Raw genomic sequence first — 15,744 nt, 5'->3', positions numbered from 1 at the left:
CACATACATGCAGTGTCCCACTCAGGCACACATATACACACGCAGACGTCCTCCAAGTCACTACCCAAATATATTTAGAGATGCACAGAGATAGGAGGACACAGGTTCTTGTGCCTTAGAAGCAGGTGCACCCACGCACACGCTGCCTACTGGCCAGTCTTTACAAGCCCGCGCAGGTGTTCACAGATCTGAGTGTAGACATTCAGGCCTGCACACGCATCCAGAGGGTCCCTAATCCTTTTCAGTGCCCCAGACGCGCACGCGCGCGCGCGCGCACACACACACACACACACACACACACACTCCTCCGCAGCGCCCCTCCCCCTCCATCACTGCAGTCCCGCCCGCCGGGCCCTGGACATCGGCAGCTGGGGGCCAGGCAAAGCCTGGCGAGGCGAGGCCAGGCGAGGCGAGGCCAGACCAGAGGACCCGCCCCGGTCCGGGTCCGGTCCGGGGGGCGGAGCGCACCTGGGCTCCGCCCCGGGGCGGGGCCGACGCAGCGTCGCCCGCGCCTGCGGCCGCACCTGGTTCAGCAACGGCGGCGGCGGCGGGCCCGGCCAGGGCACGAGCGCGGCGCGGCGCAGCCCAGCCCAGCCTGAGCGCGGACCCGGCGCCCGCAGCCCCGGCGCCGCCATGGTGGAGGCGGCGCCCGCGGGGCCCGGGCCGCTGCGGAGGACCTTCCTGGTGCCCGAGATCAAGTCGCTGGACCAGTACGATTTCTCGCGGGCCAAGGCTGCTGCGAGCTTGGCGTGGGTGCTGCGGGCCGCATTCGGGGGCGCAGGTACCCGGCCGGGGGACGGCGGGCCGGACGCGGCAGGTGCGGGGGGCGGGGCGCCCGGCCCGGGAGGCCAGGGCCGTGGGAACAATAGCCCTGGTCGCGAGGGGTCCCCGGGCCCCGGCCCGCTGCTCCGGGCCTCAGAGCTTCCTGTTCGGCCGGGGCGGTGGACTTTGCCCACTGGGCTGCGGGAGCGCGATGGGGGTGGGGCGCCGGCACAGCTCCCCTTAGGGACCCTGGCGTCCCGAGTCCCAGGTGAGCGGGGCGGGATCTGCGGGTCGGGTGGGGTCGACGGGTGCCGGCCATTGGGACCCGCCTCCCACACCCCCCAGCTGGCTTTGCACGCCCTCCTCTCTTTACACACATCACGCGCCCTCGATGACCCCCTCCCCACTGTCCTCGGCCTCCCGCGGGGCCGTAAGCGCTGGGGTCCACAGCTCTGCACGCTCCCCGGCAGGACACACGCCCCGCGTCGGCCCTGCCTGCGCTGTGGGCGGCGGGGCGAGCTCTGGGAGCCCCCTGCCTCCACCGCCCGGCCTGCAGCTGGCAGCTGTGACTTATTGCCCCATTTACCAGGGAGGCAGGCGAGCCCTGTAAAGCGAAAGGGTTTGTCCAGGGTTGCCCCGGGTGGGGGCCTCCGCCTCAGGGCCTTCTCCCTTTAGGGCATTCCCCAGGCCTGCATATCTAAATAACCCAGGCCACCCCTACGGGGAAAATGCGGGTGGGTCCTCTGGGTGAGAAGCTCTGGGCTCACTGTCTTGATTTTGGGCAGCTCCAGTGCCCTAGACCAGAGCTGGGAGCAGGGGCCTGGCCCTGGGGACTCCAGGGGTTAATTAAGGTCTGGGCCTTCCGGGGAGCGGTGGGGGGACGCCCTGCCTTCCCACTGGTCCTGCCTACTGGTCTTGGCACTGGCTGGGCACAGCCCATCCCCCTTCTCAGTGGCCTTCCCAGACCAACCTGTTCTGGGTGTGGGTCTCAGTGACAGCTATCCCTCTCCTGCTTCCGCTCCAGCCTGTCCCTTCCACTTTCCCCTAGTATCCTTCCATGCATGACCCACTCTGAGGCCTACCTACCCCCAGGGGTTTGCTAGAGGAAGAAAGGATTGAGGATTGGGACCCGGGACTGCCTAGCCCCCTCACATCCAAGGTTATGAGGCTATAGAAAGCTTAACTTTGCAAGTCAGAATCGAGTTTGAGTGGCAGCTTCTGTAGGATGGGGAGGAATTATCTCAGTTCTGAGCTTCTGTGTCCCTCTCTGTAAAGGAAGGCTTTCATGGACTTATTTATCTATGCCTGAAAGTGTTTGTGGGGTACACACATGTGGCAGGACAGCCCACTGGGGATTGAGACCCCGTACCTTTTGGGCAAGGTTGCTGGGAGGCATCAAAGAGGTACTGACCGAGGAATCACATCGTGTTTGGCAACTGGTACGCGCTAAATGGTTTCTGTTGGTTCTGGTGTGATTGGAAAGGTGATTTTTATTAATACTATGAATATCATTCATTGTTCCTTGGCTGGAGACAGAACAGGGGTTACTATCCCGTTTCACAGAATAGAAAGCAGATCCTCCTGTGGGGGTTGTTAACGTCCTGATGCTCTGACTCACCCTGCTGTATTCTGACCCAGCTCCCTCTGCTGTGTGACACCCTCGGGTGGCTGCCACTACCCTGAGGGTCAAGTTCAGCCTCTTTCCTATCCATCTCCCTGAAATGGAGGGGAGCAGAGCGCTCTGGATTCATGAACTTGGCGACTCTACCAGTGCTTGTCAGGTGCCTGCCGGTGCTGGGTGCTCAGGATGTGGAGTACAGGGGAGGGATACAGGAGAGGGGGGATGGGATGAAACCGGATCGTGGCTGCTTAGAGTGATAAGCTCCACGGTGTGGAGCTGGCAGTGATGCTTTGGGGGGAGGAAATCCCTCAAATCTTCCTGGGAGGGAGGGAGAAGGGAAGGCTCCCCAGAGGAGGAGGAGCTTGAGTCTTGAAGGATGTGTAGGAGTTTGCCAGGGGAAGGAGTCTCTGTAAAGCAGGGGGTGTGGATGGGCAAGGAGTTCTCGCAGAAGAACGCACAGGTCCCAGCGGTGGTGGGGGGAGGCTGGAGATGAGGGAGACTCTGAGACTTCAGGAGGCGGGGATCTGAGGACAGTGGGGAGCCATAGCAGGTGTTTGGGAACTGACAAGATCAGATGTGCTGTTGCCCAATGGGGCTTGAGGCTGGGGAAGGAATGGTTCTGATGGCCCTGAGGTACAGAACTGAGAGGCTTCTGCAGGAATGCAGGCAGATGGCCTCAGCAGAGCACACACTTGGAGATAAGAAAGTTTCTATGTTAAATAAGTCTGGGAAATCAGAACATCAGTAAGATGTGCGAGGGAAGCAGTTTATGTGGGTTCTGCAGTTTACTAGCTGTGCCATCTTGGACAAGTTTAATTCAGCTCTCTGGATCTCGGTTTTCTTATCTGAACAATGGAGTAAGGAAAGTGTCAGGATGGATTGAAGGGCACAATATAAATAAACACTGTGCCCCAGAGCTTTGCTGTCCAGTAGGTTAGCCACTAGCCCCAAATGCTTGTGAGAGCACCTGCAGTGTGGCTGGTTGAATCCAGATGTGTTGTCAGGTAAACTAGACACTGGATCCAACTTGGTACAAAAAAAAAAAAAAAAGTGAAATATCTCAATATCTCATAATGGTCTTATTGATTACATGTTGAAATAATGTTTTGAATACATATTGGGTTGAATAAACTACACTATTAATGTTCCTTGTTTCTAATTTTTCAACATAGCTACTAGAAAACTTCATAAAACTACTTATGTGGCTCCCATTGTATTTCCATAGGACAGCTCTGCTCTGCAGTAGATGCTCAATAAACATTTTGTAGCATAGGGCAGTGTTTCTCATCTTGTGACGTTTTGGTCTTTAGAAGACACTTGGCAGTGTCTGGAAACATTTTTGGTTGTCACTACCTGAGAGGAAGGTGCTGCTGGCATCTAGTTAGAGACCAGGGATTTTGTTAAAATCCTAAAATGCACATGACAGCCATTCCCACAACACAAATAGGGTCAAGGAAGACACTGGTACAGAGGGAGTGCTTGCTTGAGAAACTTTGGCAATCAGTAGCTTAGCTCACTTGTTTTTGTTTTTGTTTTTTTAATCATCTTGAAGGTTGAAGGCCCTGAGAAAAGTCTTAGGGGAAAGAAACTTGTTACATTTTACTGATGGGAGCAGGAAGTGCACTGGGCTGATCTCAGGGTCTGGGGAGATAGGAGGGTTTGGATTTGGGAGATGTCAGAGGGTTGAACTAGAGGACTGATTGGATGTGAGTGGGGATAAAGAAGGAGCCCACGCAGTGGTGCACGCCTATAATCCCAGTGACTCAGGAGACTGAGACAGAAGGATTGCAAGTTTGAGGCCAGCCTCAGCAATTTAGTGACTCTGTCTCAAAAAATAAAATGGACTGGGGATGTAACTAAGAGGCAGAGCTTCAACCCCTGGGGGTGGGGTGGGGTGGGGTGGGGAAGGTGGGTGCACTGGTGCCTGTCTCTAGTCCCAGATACCTGGGAGGCAGAGGTAGGAGGACTGCAACTTCAAATCCAGCCTCAGCAATTTAGCAAGATCCTGTCTCAAAATTTAAAAAGGGCTGGAGATAAGCTCAGTGGTAGAGTGCTTGCCTAGCATGCACGAGGCCCTGGTTCCATTCCTAGCACTGCAAGGAGGAGAAAGAAAAGGAAAAAAAAAAGGAATGGTGATTTGTCACTGTGATGGGGACAGGGAGGAGCAGGAGGTTTGGAGCAAGATGTTGAGGATAATGAAAGATCCTTGGTGGTGGGGGGGGGAGTGGAACCCAGAGCCTGGGCAGCAGCAGGTAACAGTCCTCAGATATATGGAAGCAGTCAAGGGGTGAGGTGAGGCATGTCCATGTATATATACAGAGACCCCAGGGGGAAGGAGGTGGTGCTGGGCAGAGAGCCCAGGCGCATACAGGCCCCAGATGTGTGGCGGGGAGGCTGGAAACAGGGCAGAAGCCAGGTCCAGGGGGTTGAATCGGCAGGGAAGGGGCAGGAGGCAGAGGGAGGAGGAAGTGAGCCCGGAAATCCCTCTTCTGTCAGGAGGCTGGAGAAGAATGGCTCTACACAGGGGTGGGGCTTAAGTGGGAAGGTCAAGTGCAGGTTCAAGAGGTGGGAAAGGAGCTGTGGCAGGAAGGAGTTCTGTCGAGGATGCCTGGGTCCTTTCACTGGAGCCTGGCTTTGAAGAGGGCAACCTGGGAGAGGTCTGGTCTGATGCAAGCCCCCGTCCCCTTCTCTCAGACCCATGGAGAACCCCAGGCTCCAAAAGAGATGTGCTGCCTGGAACAGCAGCATGGGCAGCGTCCCCCATGTTGACCGCGGTCATCTCCTGGACTCCCCACATCTGCCACGCTTTCTCCTCTCCACCCTGGAGCCTATGCCAACTTCTGCCCCCTACCTAGGATTCTGGTGGCCACCTCTGACATGACCCCGCCGCTCCTCCAGGCTCCATCCCCTCATGTTCTCTGCTCCAGGGTGTCCCTAAGGCCCTCACACTCTGCTTTTACCCTCTCACCTGCTGTCCCTCCTGTTCCCCTCTCAGCCACTGATCCCATTGCCCCTATCTCTTCCCTCAGGCCCCTTGGAGCCCTACATGCCTCCTCCTCTTCCCCTCCGCCTCTTTTTAGTTACCAAGTTCAGTTCCCTCAAAGCTCTGGCCTCTGTCACCTCCCACTTTCCATGCCCTGCCCCCACCTCACACCTCACCCTGCCCAGCCACCAAGCTGGGGTGTGGGTTTGCTTCTCAGTCTGGCATTGGAGAGCTGTGTGGCCCTGGGCCGGTTACTTTCCTTCTCTGTGCCTGCTCTGTAAGGCGCCCTGGCTGCTTCCTAGGGTTGAGAAGGGCTTTTGTGAAGCCAGCGCCCGGTGCGCACGGGTAGGTTTCTGCGATTGGGCTGCCAGGGTCTTGTCTTTCCCTGTGGCCTCCCCTCGCTGTCCCACAGCCCACCGTCTCTGTGAGGCACTGTCCTTTCTCCCAGCCTCTGGCCTGGGCCAGCACAGCCCTCTCTGCCTGCGCAGGACCCTCATTCCTTCCTGCGGCAAACGGCTCGCATTCCCTCCTTTCCGCTAGGTTCCCAGATCGCCCTCTTAGTTGGGGCCCTGTCACTGTGAGTGGTGTCTGTGGCCCTGACTCCCGGCATGCCCCTCCCACATGCCCTGCAGAGCACGTGCCCCCGGAGCTGTGGGAGCCCTTCTATACTGACCAGTACGCGCAGGAGCACGTGAAGCCCCCGGTGACGCGGCTGCTCCTCTCGGCCGAGCTCTACTGCCGGGCCTGGCGCCAGGCGCTGCCGCAGCTCGAGACACCTCCTAGCCCCTCTGCACTGCTGGCCCTGCTGGCACGGAGGGGCACAGTGCCAGCACTGCCCGAGCGCCCTGTGCGCGAGGCTGACCTGAGACACCAGCCCATTCTCATGGTAGGCTCCGCCCCTGCCCAGTGGGTCCTTCCCGCCAGGCCTGGTTCCTTCCCTGAACCCCGAGTCCTGGGGCCCACCTTCCTCCAAGGCCTTTCCACCCGGCCTGGCCCTCACCTCGGGGCCCCACCCACCAAACCTAGCTGTTCCCTTCAAGCTCCACCCATCGGGTAGCTCCTCCCACAAAGCCCCACCCATCAGGGTAGCTCCACCCGTCAGGCTGGCTTTTCCTGCCAAGCCTTGCCCCGCCCCTCACCCCTCCTACCAGGCCTGGCTCCGCCCCCCGACACACTTCTGGCCCCAAAGCCTCCCTGCCTGGCCCGCTCTGTGCTGAGGCCTAGGTCTGATGTCAAGGCCCGGCCCATTTTGAGTGGTTCTTCCAGGACCACAGCCCGCAAGGACCCGCACCAACCCCCCCCCAGGCCCGTTGATCCCCTCCTACTTCACCCCCCTTCCGCCTCTAGCTTCTAGCCAAGGGAGCCCCCACCCTACCTTCTGGTCTCATTCTTTAGCCCTTACCCCCACAGGGAGCCCATCTAGCTGTTATTGATGCCCTCATGGTTGCCTTCTCCTTCGAGTGGACCAAGACGCTGCCTGGTCCTTTGGCTCTGACCAGCTTGGAGCACAAGCTCCTTTTCTGGGTGGACACGGTAGGTGGGGTTGGGCCAGGATGGGTGGGGACCAGGACCATCCTGCGAGCAGAGCTCTGAACTTCTCCTTGGCCCCCAGACTGTCAGGAGGCTGCAGGAAAAGACAGAGCAAGAAGCGGCCCAGCGTGTGTCTCCTGCTGCCCCTGCAGATGGGGCAGCCCCGGTGCAGCCCTCGGTGAGGCCAGGGCAGTGCATGCCTGAAGAATGATGGATGGTTGGCTGCCAGAGGGCTGGGTGGTCAGGACCAGGTTGGGGGTGGCTGGAGGTGACTCTCTCTTTCCCTCTCTTTCTCTCTCTCTCTCTGCCCTCTCCCCTGCACCGGCCCCTGCTGTACCCCTCTCTGCCCCTCAGTGCCCCACGCGCTGGTATTGGAAGCTGGTTCCTGTAAGTGGGGCTGTCTGTCTGCCCCGTCTGCCTGCCCTGCTGTTGCTGTCTGTGTGTTCAGTTCTGCCTGCTTGTCTGCATCCTCTTCTCTTCCACTAGCTGTGAGCAAAGGGGGTGGGGCTGGGGAGGACCCCCCAGTGAACCAAGGGAAGGGTACAGTCTTGATTATTACCCGAGAGGGCCAGCCCACCTGGGGAACTGGCAGTCGGTGAACTTCCCGTGAGTCACCAGGGCAAAGCCTCTGCCACTAACTAAGAGGGCAGACCCCTGTTGTTAGTTGAAGTGGGGGGAACCCCAATCCATCCTGAACCCAGTGGGCAGGACACACGGGGGATCTCCCCAGCCAACAGGAAGAGCCTTAAACCTTCCTAACCAAGGCACTCAGTTTCCCTAAGGAAAAAATCCCGGCTTTGAGAGGAAGCCCATTTCTTGAAGCTTGACATTTGAATCTGTCTTCCCTAATTAGCTGTGTGTCCTCGCACAAGCATTTAAACCTCTCTGTTTCATGGAATTTGTCTTTGCAACAGATAGACAGGGGGAAAGTGGGGGGAGTTTTGGACTGGATGGCTCCCCACCTTTGCTCACGCCTTACCCCCACCCTGGGGTCTGGGTTGGGGGGTTCCCTTCCTGCCTACTTGCTTCCTCTGCATCCTCTCCTCAAGCTGGGGCCTGGGTTTCATATGGGAGGAGGGTTCCCTGCATGGGAGGCTGCTCTGTGGGGTCCCTCATGGCTGGGAGGAGCTGGGGTCCCCAAAGCCGGCCGGAACACAAGTCAGGGAGCTGGACGGCCAGCGCTCAGGACAGGGGTCAGGACTACTCCCCTCCTCGGAGGTGGGCTTGGGGGCCCGCAGGTCAGCATCCCTCCCGCCCTGCTGACGGCTGCTCCTCTCCCCCCAGCACGCAATTGCCTTCTGTTTGAAGGAGTCGGGGAACAAACCCCCCATGGTAATGTATCCCCCACTCCTGGCTCCCAGGAGTCCCTGTCCCCAGCCCCTGCTGCTGGCCTGCCTGCTCGCAGACACCTCCTCTGCCTCTCGCTGCTGCCCCTCCCCTGCTCCAGGCTGGCCCCCACCATCTGGCTCTGGGACCCCCGGCTTCCCGCCCCCCCCTCGTGGCGGAAACCCCAGGCCTCCCCACCCAGCCTGCATGACCGCTGACCTGGGGGGCCCGCCTGACCCCTGATCTGACCTGGGTCCTCTCCACAGATCCGATACCGCAAGGACCGTGCCGTGGCCCGTCGTGCCCCCTGCTTCCCAACTGTGACGAGCCTCCAGGACCTGGCCAGCGGGGCGGCCCTGGCCGCCACCATCCACTGCTATTGCCCCCAGCTGTTACGACTTGAGGGTGAGCGAATGGGCCAGCCGCATCTGGAAGCCTGGTGTCCTCAGCCCCAGCCCCCAGGCTTCTGTCCCCAGGTCTGAGAGACCAGGGTGACGTGGTGGTTATGCGTGCAGCTTCTGAAATCAGCTATGTGACCTTGAACAAGTTTCTAAACCTCTCTGGGCTTCAAAGAATTCTGCCTGTGGCAGGACTGTGTGCCAGGGATCCTGTGAGAATAGGTAGAGGCACACGTCTCACCTGACCCCACAGATGCCCGTGGACACAGGGAGAGACAATAAATTCATCTAGAAGTACCTTTGGGATGAGGTGCCCCAGGGAGTGACGGGTGGTCAGACAAAGGTTTCCGAGTTGAGCTCTTGGGGGTGTAGTCTTCCAGGCAGAGTCAAAGGCTGGAGGCACGGTCCGTCTTGGTAGGCCCCTTCCAGAGGGCACCTGGCACGAGACCCAGCCCATTGTAGGTCCTCAGGTATTGGCTGCTGGGTTTCCCCGGGGCCCCCTTCCTCCTCCCCTTAGAGCCGGGGACCCAGGCCTCCTGTCCCTGCAGAGGTGTGCCTCAAGGACCCCATGTCTGTGGCGGACAGCCTGTACAATCTCCAGCTGGTGCAGGATTTCTGTGCCTCCCGCCTTCCTCGTGGCTGCCCGCTGTCCCTTGAGGACTTGCTTTATGTCCCACCGCCCCTCAAGGTAAGGCTGCCTCGGGGGCCTGGGCGGGTGTCCAGGGAGGTGTGGCCTGTTCGCTGACCCGTTCCCGCCTGCAGGTCAACCTGGTGGTCCTGCTGGCCGAGATGTTCATGTGCTTCGAGGTGCTGAAGCCTGACTTTGTGCAGGCCAAGGACCTGCCGGACGGGCATGGTGAGCTTTGGCCGCTCTCTGGGTGGGGCTGGGGGCCACGCCATGCCTGACCCTCTTTTCTGTGTCACAGCTGCCTCCCCCCGGGGCACTGAGGCCTCCCCACCTCAGAACAATAGTGGCAGCAGGTATGGTCCTGTGGGGTGCATCCGTGGGCTTCTCCCCCTCCCCCCAGGGGCTGGGGAGGGGGCGGGAATACCCGGGAGGCGAGAGGGTGGGGGGGAGCAGGGGCGGGGCGGCAGTTGGGGTGCAAGGTGGGGAGGGGACGTGGCAGTGGGGGAGCGAGGTGGCCACGGGGTCCAAGGTTGAAGCCTGTCTCCCGGCAGTTCTCCTGTCTTCAACTTCCGTCACCCGCTCCTGTCACCTGGCGGCCCCCAGTCCCCCCTCCGAGGATCCACAGGTGAGGAATGGGGGCAGCTTCTACCGTGAGGGACTCACCCCCAGAGACTGCCCCAGTTGACCTTATGTCTTCTCAATGACCCCTCCAGTGGCCCCGCCCTGGGTCTCGCTGTCACCCCAAGGTGACCCCCAGGACTTCTCCTGTGGCTCCTCAGCATCCCTTAATGATACTAAAGGGCCCCCGGGACCCATTTCTGGAAACTTCTCATCTGACTAGACACATAATGACCCATCAGTGACTCATCTGGTGACCTTGCAGAGGACGCTGACCTCACCCAGGGCCCCAGTGACCCCACAGTGATCATTTGCCCCTCCCCAGGCTCCCTGAAGTCCTCTCCGTCCATGTCCCACATGGAGGCCCTTGGCAAGGCCTGGAACCGCCAGCTCAGGTGAGCACGTCTCAAGGGCCTGGCGCCAGTGGAGGAGGCTGGGCGGGGCAGGGCGGAGGCCGGCCTGGGGGCTGACCCCTCCCTCTGGCCGCCAGCCGTCCCCTCTCCCAGGCTGTGTCCTTCAGCACCCCCTTTGGCCTGGACAGCGACGTGGATGTCGTCATGGGAGACCCCGTCTTGCTCCGCTCCGTCAGCTCGGATAGTCTCGGTCCCCCGAGACCCGTGCCGGCCCGGCCGCCCTCCCAGCCGCCCCCGGAGCCTGGCGACCTGCCCACCATCGAGGAGGCCTTGCAGATCATCCACAGTGCCGAGCCCCGGCTGCTCCCGGACGGGGCCGCCGACGGCAGCTTCTACCTCCACTCCCCGGAGGGGCTCTCCAAACCGCCGCTGGCCCCCTCCTACCTGCCCGAGGGGGCCTCGAAACCGCTGTCTGATGGGCCTGCCAAAGCGCCCGTCTACGTGTCCCACCCAGAGGCCCCCTCAAAACCATCTCCCTGCCCCTCGGGGGAGGTGTTGAAACTACCAGCCCCATCCGAGGGGTCTCCGAAGGCGGTGGCTTCATCCCCAGCGGCGGCCAACTCTGAGGTGAAGATGACCAGTTTTGCTGAACGCAAAAAGCAGCTGGTGAAGGCTGAGGCTGAGGCCGGAGCAGGGTCCCCCACGTCCACTCCAGCAGCACCTGAGGCCCTGAGCTCAGAGATGAGTGAGCTGGGAGCCCGGCTGGAAGAGAAGCGCCGAGCCATAGAGGCCCAAAAGCGGCGCATTGAGGCCATCTTTGCTAAGCACCGCCAGCGGCTGGGCAAGAGCGCCTTTCTACAGGTGCAGCCGCGGGAGGCCGCAGGGGAGGCTGAGGCCGAGGCCGAGGCTGAGGCGGAGGCCGAGCCAGGCTTGGCCCCTGGTGGCGAGCGGCCAGCAGGTGAGGGCCAGGGTGAGCCATCCTCACGGCCTAAGTCAGTGACCTTCTCCCCAGAGCTGGGCCCAGTGCCCCCAGAGGGCCTGGGGGACTACAACCGAGCAGTCAGCAAGCTAAGTGCTGCATTGAGCTCACTGCAGCGGGACATGCAGAGGCTCACGGACCAGCAGCAGCGGCTTCTGGCCCCCCAGGAGGCCCCTGGACCTGCCCCACCACCTGCTGCATGGGTCATTCCTGGCCCCACAGCGGGGCCCAAAGCTGCCTCCCCCAGCCCTGCCCGGCGTGCTCCCGCTGCTCGTCGAAGTCCGGGGCCTGGCCCCAGCCCGGCACCTCGCAGCCCCAAACATGCCCGGCCAGCGGAGCTGCGCCTGGCACCCCTGACCAGGGTGCTCACCCCACCCCACGACGTGGACAGCCTCCCTCATCTGCGCAAGTTCTCACCAAGCCAGGTGCCTGTACAGACGCGTTCCTCCATCCTCCTGGCGGAGGGGACACCTCCCGAGGAGCCCTCGGCCAGGCCTGGCCTCATCGAGATCCCCCTGGCTAGCCTGGGAGAGCCTGCTGCCGAGGAGGAGGGCGATGGGAGCCCCCCTGGGGCCGAGGATTCCTTAGAGGAAGAAGCCTCTTCCGAGGGAGAGCCTCGGGCTGGCCTTGGCTTCTTCTATAAGGTGAGTCACAGAGGGGACAGGGGAACAGAATGGCCGGGCCAGGAAGTGAGGACACATCTGGGGTGCGTGGGGCCTGGAAGAGGTGGGTGGATAGTTGGACAGACAGACAGGGCATTACTAATGGATGGGTGGAAAGATGGGTAAATAGATGGGTTGGACAGATGCACGGATAGGTGGGTGGGTGGGCGGGTAGATGGTTGGGTAGATGGACGGATAGGTTGTATGGGTGGATAGAAGGGTGGATAGCCAGGTATGAGTGGTCAGATGGGGGTGGGTGGCCAGATGGACACATGAATGGGGTGGGTGGAGAGACAGAGACTAGATGGTAGACAGATGGACAGGTAGTTGGTGGGTAGGTGAAGGATGGGTGGGTGATGGGCAGATGGGCAGGAGTGGGTAGGTGGACAGACAGGGCAAGGTCTTCCATGGCACCTCTTCCCAGTGACCAGTTCCTCTCTGTGATCCTGTCCTGTGCTCTTCCTCTTCATGGCCCCTGCTTCCTGGACCATCATGGTAGCCAGTGCGGTCACCTCCTGACCCATCTCTGCTACCTCCTTCCAATCCCACTCACTTTCCACTGAGCATTCAGCAATTTTGGCTCTTAGGATAAAAGTCCTCCCCATGACTTTGGGCTCTGCTCACCTCTGACCGTGTCCTATACCATTCCCTGTGAGCTGTGCATCCCAGCCACATCATCCTCACACCTCTGCTGGGCTTGTTCTGGCCTCAGAGCCTTTGCACTTGCTTTCTCTGAACGGCTCTTATCACCCATCACCCCTGCCCAGTTAAGCCCTTGTCATTTCCAGGGGTGCTTCTCCCAGGAAGCCTCCTCAGTGCCCCCAGGGTAGGATAGGCCTCTCCCTGCAGTGTAGACTTGCAGGGCCCCATACCCTCCTCCTCGAGGTATTCACCTGCCCGGTGCTCCTTGTCTTCTCCGTTGGGTTAAGCACTCGGCACGAGCAGTGCCACAGTCCTGCCCATCCCTCATACCTAGCATAGGGCAGTGTAAAGTAGGCAGTTAAATCCTTTTAGTGCGTTTATAAAAGATGGATGAGTGGCTGGCCAGCTGGGTCAGTGGAGACGAGATTCCAGCCACGGCAGGGGAGGGCTGGCCAGCTGGACTGTGTCTTCCCCTAGGACGAAGACAAGCCCGAGGATGAGATGGCTCAAAAGCGGGCCAGCCTCCTAGAGCGGCAGCAGCGTCGAGCAGAGGAGGCCCGGAGACGCAAACAGTGGCAGGAGGCTGAGAAGGAGCAGCGGAGGGAGGAGTCTGTGAGGTGAGGCTGGGCCCGGCTGGGGGACCCCTGCCTTTGGTTTTCCTGTCCCCAGGGACCCCGTGCCGTTTTGACTGCTGGCTTCCCCTCCTCTGCAGACTGGCCCAGGAGGCCCCTGGCCCCGCCCCTGCAGCACCCACGGCTCCTGTGGCCCCAGTGGCCACCCAGATCCCCGCTGCCCGGGCCCCAGCTGAGGAGGAGGTGGGCCCCCGGCGAGGGGACTTCACGAGACTTGAGTATGAACGCCGGGCCCAGCTAAAGCTGATGGACGACCTTGATAAGGTGCTGCGGCCCCGGGCCACGGGGACCGGGGGGCCGGGTCGCGGCGGGCGGAGGGCCCCCCGGCCACGCTCTGGTTGCTGCGATGACTCGGCCCTGGCACGAAGCCCAGCCCGCGGCCTGCTGGGTGAGGACACTGTGGGGGTGGGGCCTGCCCAGGGCCCTTTCTGGGGCTCTCTGGGGGAGGCCCCATGGATGTGTGGGGAGGGGGTCTGTAGGGGTGCTGGGCAGGGGTGGGCATGAGTGGTAAGGTCCCCAAGGGGGTTGACCCTGCCTTTGGGGGGATACAGGGGGGGGAGGCCTTCCCTCCGTGGCTGGTGAGGCCCTCTTGGGGGTGTTGGACAAAGCCCCCTCACTGCGGGGGTGTGGGAGGCCTGAGCTGGGGGGCTGCAGAGGGCTGGGGTCTTGGCAGGGCTGGCCTGCCTGTACCCCCGCAGCTGCTGGGTCAGGTAGATGGGGGCTTCAGGTGGGGCTGACCTGTGGGGTCTCTTCCCAGGCTCGAGGCTCAGCAAGATCTACTCTCAGTCCACCCTGTCCCTGTCCACTGTGGCCAATGAGGCCCCCAATCACCTCGGTGTGAAAAGGCCCACGTCGCGGTGAGCTCTGGTGGGGTGACTGCCCAGAGCTTGTGGGTGTGTGCACCCCCTATGCCTGGAGTGGGGCGTGGCCTGGGTGTGGATGCCCCCTGGGACAGAGGCACGCTTGCTTGCGCAGTGAGGCTGGGGCTGCCTGCGTCTGGCCGAGGGCCCTGGAGCCTGTGGTGCCTAGGGATGAGCACGGATCGGGCTATCTGGCCCGTGTCAGTGTCCGTGTCCTCTGCGTGTGCTAGGCTCGCCTCTGCTACCACCTCACTCCTTCCACCCCTTTGCTGCTGCAGGGCGCCGTCCCCATCTGGCCTCATGTCCCCCAGCCGCCTGCCCGGAAGCCGAGAGCGCGACTGGGAGAATGGCAGCAATGCCTCCTCCCCAGCGTCAGTGCCCGAGTACACAGGTGAGCGTGGCCCCAGGCAAGGTGTGAGCAGCAGGCTCCTCCTGGCCCCTGGTCGCCCCTGCTGACCTCCTCCCTCCAGGTCCAAGGCTGTACAAGGAGCCCAGCGCCAAGTCCAACAAGTTCATCATCCACAACGCCCTGTCGCACTGCTGCCTGGCGGGCAAGGTGAACGAGCCGCAGAAGAACCGCATTCTTGAGGTGAGCCTGCACCTGCCCAGCTGCCAGGCAGGAGAGGGGTCAGTGGTCCCACCTGGCTGGCTCACGGCTCTCACCACCCACTAGGAAATTGAGAAGAGCAAGGCCAACCACTTCCTGATCCTCTTCCGTGACTCGAGCTGCCAGTTCCGGGCGCTCTACACGTTGTCTGGGGAGACGGAGGAGCTGTCTCGGCTGGCGGGCTATGGCCCCCGAACTGTCACCCCCGCCATGGTGGAAGGCATCTACAAGTACAACTCAGACCGCAAGCGCTTCACTCAGATTCCCGCCAAGACCATGTCTATGAGCGTGGACGCCTTCACCATCCAGGGCCATCTCTGGCAGAGCAAGAAGCCCACCACTCCCAAGAAGGGCGGCAGCACCCCCAAATAGCGCCACCCTGGGTGTGCCTGGGCTGGGCCCCTGAGCTTTGGCCGCCGCCCCCTGGAGGACAGTTGGTCAGTATTCCTGGGTCCTGTCTCCGACCTTGTATGGGTGGGGCTGGAGTCCTCACCCCCTAACTTTTGAGTCCGGTCCTACTGTGGGGACTGAGCTGGGAGGTTCAGGGACTCAGGGCTCAGCTCAGTCCCCTTGTCTGTCCTCCCCACCTTCTTGAATAAAATAATGTAAAGAGAAGCTGAGCCTTGTCACCTCCCCAAGGTTGGCTGGGTCTCGGTCTCCTGCTCTCTTGAACTAATTCTAGTTTGTCTCTTCTGCCCCCTAGATGGCCCCAACACCCCTCCTCCTAGGGTGTTCAGTAGCCTTTCAGCTGATATCTTGGTGCAGGAGGCTCATGACCAGCTCCTCTCCCGGGGCCTCCTCTGCTTCCCCATTTTCCTCCTGTGTGGCTGTTGTTATTGGCCTTTCCTGCATTTGGTCCAGGGCCAACTTCCAACTCCTCCTGTCCTCTCGCCTCCCCCTGGAGCCAGCCTGCCTGGTTTCTGTGCTGTTGCTGCCTGAGGGCCAGGGCCTCTGTGCTGCCCTCCCGAGCCCTGCGTCTGAGGATCCAGTTGCCTTCCTGGCATCGCACTAGCCGTCTCAGGTGCAGGCTCGTGTGGCTACCCAAGTCGAGCAGGGCCTGGCTTCCCTGCCACTGCCCAGTCCTGGGCAGCTCACCGCCTAAAGTGCTCTTTGGTCCCATGACTACCCCGAGTCCAATCCAAC

The 15,744-nt window shown here is 61.2% G+C and overlaps 1 protein-coding gene across 8 annotated transcripts; it reads left to right on the top strand.

Moving 5' to 3' along the window:
• The first annotated feature begins 633 nt into the window (after positions 1–633).
• Positions 634–15,222, top strand: Camsap3 (calmodulin regulated spectrin associated protein family member 3). 8 transcript variants are annotated; one of them, XM_026414949.2, is made up of 19 exons: positions 634–781; positions 5,999–6,252; positions 6,777–6,899; positions 6,979–7,074; positions 7,251–7,283; positions 8,181–8,228; positions 8,489–8,627; positions 9,169–9,308; positions 9,383–9,476; positions 9,547–9,601; positions 9,800–9,873; positions 10,192–10,261; positions 11,620–11,842; positions 12,980–13,119; positions 13,215–13,522; positions 13,892–13,991; positions 14,273–14,385; positions 14,465–14,583; positions 14,668–15,222. In XM_026414949.2, the coding sequence occupies exons 1-19, from the start codon at positions 634–636 to the stop codon at positions 14,971–14,973; spliced, it is 2,583 nt and encodes an 860-aa protein (XP_026270734.2). In that variant the 3' UTR covers positions 14,974–15,222. The 8 variants fall into 8 exon arrangements, with proteins under 8 accessions (XP_026270734.2, XP_026270730.2, XP_026270736.2 ...); XM_026414945.2 differs by having other exon boundaries at positions 10,357–11,842; XM_026414951.2 differs by lacking the exon at positions 7,251–7,283.
• The last annotated feature ends 522 nt before the right edge of the window (positions 15,223–15,744 follow it).

The sequence above is a fragment of the Urocitellus parryii genome, chromosome 3, assembly GCF_045843805.1.
Source record: "Urocitellus parryii isolate mUroPar1 chromosome 3, mUroPar1.hap1, whole genome shotgun sequence".
In the NCBI taxonomy this organism is placed as follows: Eukaryota; Metazoa; Chordata; class Mammalia; order Rodentia; family Sciuridae; genus Urocitellus; species Urocitellus parryii.
The sequence above is the reverse complement of the archived record's forward strand: the minus strand, read 5'-3'. Positions and strand labels throughout refer to the sequence as shown.

Excerpts from the sequence above, each read along its gene's own strand:
- Camsap3 (XM_026414945.2), top strand. The coding sequence starts at position 634 with ATGGTGGAGGCGGCGCCCGCGGGGCCCGGGCCGCTGCGGAGGACCTTC. Across the intron at positions 10,262-10,356 it reads GCCTGGAACCGCCAGCTCAG|CCGTCCCCTCTCCCAGGCTG; the intron begins GTGAGCACGTCT and ends TCTGGCCGCCAG. Across the intron at positions 14,386-14,464 it reads GTCAGTGCCCGAGTACACAG|GTCCAAGGCTGTACAAGGAG; the intron begins GTGAGCGTGGCC and ends TCCTCCCTCCAG.